Source organism: Schistosoma haematobium, chromosome ZW (genome assembly GCF_000699445.3).
Source record: "Schistosoma haematobium chromosome ZW, whole genome shotgun sequence".
Taxonomy (NCBI): Eukaryota; Metazoa; Platyhelminthes; class Trematoda; order Strigeidida; family Schistosomatidae; genus Schistosoma; species Schistosoma haematobium.
In genome coordinates, this window is record NC_067195.1 from 68077214 (window position 1) to 68083213 (window position 6000).

General features: G+C 30.5%; 1 protein-coding gene across 1 annotated transcript in view; it reads right to left on the bottom strand.

Annotated features, from left to right (window-relative positions):
- MS3_00010472 (uncharacterized protein) overlaps positions 1-5733 on the bottom strand; it is a gene marked incomplete at its 5' end in the record, with an annotated part of 48553 nt that extends 42820 nt beyond the window's left edge. The window contains 3 exons of the mRNA XM_051218833.1: positions 1846-2009; positions 2722-2775; positions 5652-5733. Coding sequence (XP_051072255.1) covers positions 1846-2009; positions 2722-2775; positions 5652-5733 — 300 coding nt within the window. The remainder of the gene's footprint in view (positions 1-1845; positions 2010-2721; positions 2776-5651) is intronic.
- Between the last annotated feature and the right edge of the window lie 267 nt (positions 5734-6000).

Below are 6000 nucleotides of genomic sequence, written 5' to 3' on the forward strand. Positions count from 1 at the left end.
AATTTTTTTTAATACCTTTGTTTATTTTACCTTACTGTCACCGTGTCTAACAGAAGTTATCAGTACTATTATCATCCTGTAAAAATAAGTATATATATATTTGCAATTGTACAGCTTTAAAAATGAATCCTCTGAAAAGAGAACTCTTCACTGAACTAATCTTTCTTATTTAAAAAATATATTCATTTTAACTTTCTACCAATGCTCAAATTATTTGAAACTGACAAGTTCGACCTTGGTGTTGTCACCTACAAATTCATGTATAAGTGTTTTCCAGAACGACAATGAAAGCCCTCTAATTAGGCCATCAAGCTCAAAGTAGATCACATAATCAAAATCATTCACCAGAGCTGTAAATCTTGACTCAGAACTTTTGATTAACTTTTTTCTTTTTTGCCAATCATTCAACTCAGTCATTAATTTCGTGATTTGGTATTCTAACTGGTAAAGTTACTCAAATCTTTGGAAACCAACTTCTTTGTCACATTTGATATTAATTAACAAGAAAAACCAGATTTCATGTTCAGTCTTATTTAATGCTTATCAATATAATCCGTCCGTCCGCCTGGAGTCCCTCTGGGGGCTTCTGCCGGTCCCAAGCCCGGATAAAGCAGGAGGGCTGGGCATGGGGTTAGTGACCCCATCCCGTAGAAAACTAACGCGCTAAAAAAACGCTAACCAAGTTAAAATATAATCCTTCTATAACTCAGCTAGTTTGGCATTCTTGTTTAAATGCCCTTTAACTATCAGATCTTGGATGACATTTCTATTCATAGATTGTTTGAGTTTTCATTCTTATCATTTCTTTAACTGATTCATTGCTAGATATCACACTATACGATAATCTGATCCTGCATCAAAGCTTATACATCAAACATCTATGCGTCATGACAGAACAATAAGAAGATGGAGCTGACCTGAAAATTACAATGTATTTACTTTAGACATTTCAAACAATCTGATCACATATAGTTGTAAAGGCATTTTATTTGAAAACTTCTGAAGGTCAATTAAACAAAATTCAAGCAAGCAAAATGATCATTGTTAATAAAAGATAGAAAATTAACATATTATGGAAATAACAGAAAACGGTCTCATTACCCATAGCCATAAAATGGCTTAAAGATTGCCAGGGTAGATTTAAAGTTATAACACGCTATTCCTATACATATAAGGAGCGGTTTGAATTTGCGAACAGTCAAGTCTTCGATAAAATTAAGAATTCATTCTTGACAATTTCTATGCAAGGTATTAAAAACTGTATTGATATCAGTTATATACACTAATATAAGTTTGTTTATGTGTTTATGTTGTTCAGCCTGATCTGTTTAAGATCACAAGAACTTCACTTGTTATGTACATTTGAATTATGCTTATTAATTATCATTTTCATTATTTTTTTTACAACCTATTTAATAAATATTCATGAGTAACTAATACCTACATAGTTCGTTTATCAAATATTCATGTCACTTATTCAATATTTTCTGTCTAGAACAAATATTTATTATCAGAAGGGGGTTTTATGGAAATTTCAGTAATTTAGTGGTTGAATTCATGAGTCAATCAAAGCTAAACCACCATGAAAAACCTGGAAGCACTGAACGATCGTTTTGTTCTAGTATGGAAATCCTCAGCAGTGCTCATCCACGACCCGGCTCGCAGAATTCGAACCCAGAACCTGTCGGTCTCACGTGCGAACGCTTAACTTCTAGACCACTGAGCCGACATCCAACAGTGTTAATGTTTAGCTTCAACCAATCTATGATATTTATTATTTGTAAGAATATGAATTTATAAACTAAATTGTAAAATAATTCATTGATGTATTTTTAAATTGCTTACTAAGATCATAGGATGAGCTATCATATTAGGTCCAATTTGTTTCATGATGATTTCAGGCAATTCATCAGCTAGAGTTTGATATTCTTCTGTACATCCATGAACAACAATAGCAGCTTTATTATCTGCTCTTATACAGTGATATGTTCCTCCACCTTTATTAGTTACTAAAAAAGGATTATGATGAAAATATATTGAGGTATACAGTGAAAACCAAAATTCAAATAAGCACTTGCAAATACTAAACACATTCATATTTCAAAATTATGTTACATTAGTATCAGTTATCGCATTATAACTAATAAAGCTTATCTGATCTCTTTCTATGCATGGTGTTTTTCAAACGACCTATGATTATCTCTTTAAATTTGCTTTTACAACAATATACATGTATTTTTGTAAGCAATGATGGATAGTGGCTAGCAGCGGAATCCAGGACGCGAGTTTCGTCTTATTTGGGACTCGTCAGCTGGATGTACCACTATCCATCATTGCTAACAAAACGTTTGTGAATTAAGGCAATATCGAGGCATACGCACAGTATGCACATATGGCAATAACAGACTGATCAATTGTAGTCTTAAACCTCAATGGGAAGATACAAGCCAAACAATACCAAGTGAGTATACATGTATGCTAAGGAAGTAGCCTGAACGGGTTAATGCACCATATTTTATTGTTTTTTTCCTTTGAATTCACATTTTTATTTCGTATTTATTTAGTTAATAATATGGGATATAGTATTAGTTATATGACAGTTGATTAAAACATTTGGAGAATATCATATAATACGCAATTTTAAAGAAGAATCTACATATACAGTTACGTTATAATATCAAATTTCAAAAGAATGTTAAATTATTATTAATAAGAATGTACCTTTACCATGTTCAGCTTCTAAACGATTTTCATGTTCTCTATTTATATTCTCAGCTGAAAATACAAGACAAAAGTGAATTAGAACAAATTTTGATATTTATGAACATAAACGGGGGTGAATTTGCATGCACATAGCATACATATCTCTTTGAATCTAGCACACAACGATACCGTCATGCACTGTCCTGTCGCTATTGGCAGATCAGGTAACCTAAAAGTCACGAGAACACTATCAAGGTATACCACAGGTTAGATGCCCTATTTATGAACATAATAAACTATCATTTTGAAACGAAATTATTATACGCAATTTAGAAAGAAATGAAGCCTTGAGGTTCGTATGCACGATTGATTATCCACTTAGAAATTAAATAGGAAAAGTTGTGAAGGAGTGACTTCGTGATATGTTATAGGATAATGAATAGTTGTGTCATTACTATTTAGTGGCTAGATAACTTCCCGAATGCATCCATGTATAAAAATCAATGGTAATTTTGTTACTGTCTTTTGTTGTATTCTTCATAAGTAACAAGAATTTTATTAATAATATTTACTTATTAGCAGAAGAAACAACTTCGACTTTATTACAAAATGTCAGCAGTTCAGTTGATAACTCACAGGAATTTAACCAATCTATTATTATTTCCATTATTATGAGTGCTATACCTTCACATAAGCCTTTTTTTTATTAAGTCCATCGTATTCATCCATCCTGCCTCAGATTTCCTTATAATATCATCATTTCATTCTGTATAAAGTATCTGTTTTAGTGATTAACCAGTGTGAAATCTTGTATTATTCTGTAACTATTTGAATCCGCTTGAGAAAAAAATACTGTGAAATTTATCGACAATAATCGCTTTTATTAAACTACGTAAAGTCTTAGTAGATCTTTATTTGATATACTTAACCATCTTGAATTAGGTTTCCTATTCTTGCCCATTTAAAATAGAATGAAAATGAATGATTCTGAAACACAGGTTCTAATTCATCAATGAAGGGAATTAAGGCCAAGGAAGGATGAGAGATTGGTTGAATCGTTTCTGCACGCAACGTTCGGGCTTGAGTTCGTGGATTGCTAATGCCTCAGCAGTGCATAAATTCGTACAGGAGTCAATTATGTTAAAATTCATTAAAGAATATTAATAGCCGGTTAATTCAAACCATCACAAATTCAATTCAGGTATATATTGTAGCGATTTTTATTTATTTTTTTTTGTGTTTTTGTCTCTAACCTATACATTCTATAAAACTGATGAAAAATTGTGTAGTGTTTTATCTCTGAATGGTCCATGAGAGCATGTGTAAATCAATAATATTTTAAAACGTGAAACAATAAGTCTTGACTATATGAGCAGAATAAACTCTGATAAGCATTACTAAGTAATAAAGAGGTATAATATTTGATAGAATAAGTGTGTTATCATTAGTGAAGAGTTTCAAACAACCATTCAACACCCGATAGTTCTCAATAAGTTATTGTCATTTGAAAATAAAAGCCATAATTATCAAACTACAAAAATCTCTGTAAAATGCTATAGGGAAAAAGATTTAATAACTTTGAACTATTTTTGAATAACAAACAGAATAAGATTTGATATAAGTTGCTACATTCCGTATTCAAGCTATTTAGAAAAACAAATAATTAAATAAACGTTATTCAGAGGACGTAGCTTGAGAAGAATAAAATAAAAGAATAATATGTATTCAGTTACCACAAAACTCAATTTATGAAGAAAGAGAGAGAATAAAGTCATATGGGTTGTGACTACTCTCAAACTAGATTATGATGTTGGTATGCAATGATCATCTTCAGTTAATCTGTATCATTAACCAAAGTCAATTGGTGACGGATCCTATCACTAAACTGTACTATGTTCTACAATTAACCATCTACGAATTATTTATTGTTCAATAATTAAAAGTTATCTAATATAACTTTAAATGTAAATTATTTCACCAGTGTAATTATAAACTGTAAAATGTAGATTTCATTAAACTGAGAATAATTTACTAAACTAGATGAATAATATTATGTAAGTTTAGTTTCATGCACTACAAACAACTACTTTGTAATTTGAAATCATGTACTATAACCAGTGAGTCACTTCTTTAAGGCAAATTGAGGGTATCATTATAAATAATGTGTAAATGGGAATTCATTTTAAAGAAGTACATTTTTTCAAATAATACTATTAGTCATAGTATCGTATGGACTAGTACAAATGCACATCAGATTATATTGCTACACCTCACATCGTCCAACCTCTCATCCTTCCTTGGCTCTAATTCCCCTTAACTGATGAATTGGAACCTGTGTTTCAAAATCATTCATTTTTGTTCTGTTTACTATTCTGTTATCCCTTTCTATATATAACACTTGTTAACCATAGAAATACGTTCAAACATATTAACAGTTTCATCTCCAAGTCATCAATCTATTAGTTTGATGAAACTAAAAGTAGCGACTTAAACTAGATTGTAATGGTTAGATTTTATAAGACAAGAATATCATGTATCATATGTTGGAGACAGGTTATTTGTGCTTTCTGTAGATTAAAAATTACACATTATATAACTGAGTTTATCACATCATATACATCGGCTTAGAAATCCCTAGGAATATATGTTGAAATCCATCTATGAACTAAAAATGGAATTATGTCTAAGGAAATCTCAGAGTTTGAAATTTAAAAGTTCCAACTTTCAGCTTGATAAACTGGTTTGAATTTTTTCAGAAAAACTATCAAGACTACTATTATTGAAGGTCAAACAGTTGGAGCTTTTTTTATATTAGTGACATACTTACACCATTAATTTTACTTTTAACTTCTCCATACTCAGCACTCATTACAGAAAAAAAGATATTTTAATAAATTTCGTATAAAATCAAGAAGCATTACCATTGATAAAGTCAGAGATAGTATTACCTGAAGTTTTTAATTCGCGTGTCTCCATAACATTTTGTTTCTTTTTACGACCACCTCCATGAACACTTGATACAGCACCCATTGTTTAAAGAGTTTTGCTTAATTCTTTCTTTATTGCTGATTGTAATGTTAATTAGTTCATGTGCAGAACAAATGGAGAAAAACTAAATGATAATTCTATGTATTAAACTTAACCGTTACTAAATACTATGAGTTAATTATATATACATATCAAGGCTATAATAACGTTTATTATGTTAAGAAATTCGAATGAAATCATTAAAACACTTCATACATATGATTCCGTTCCAATCGATTTGGATTCAATTTTCTAATCGATTCAAAATAT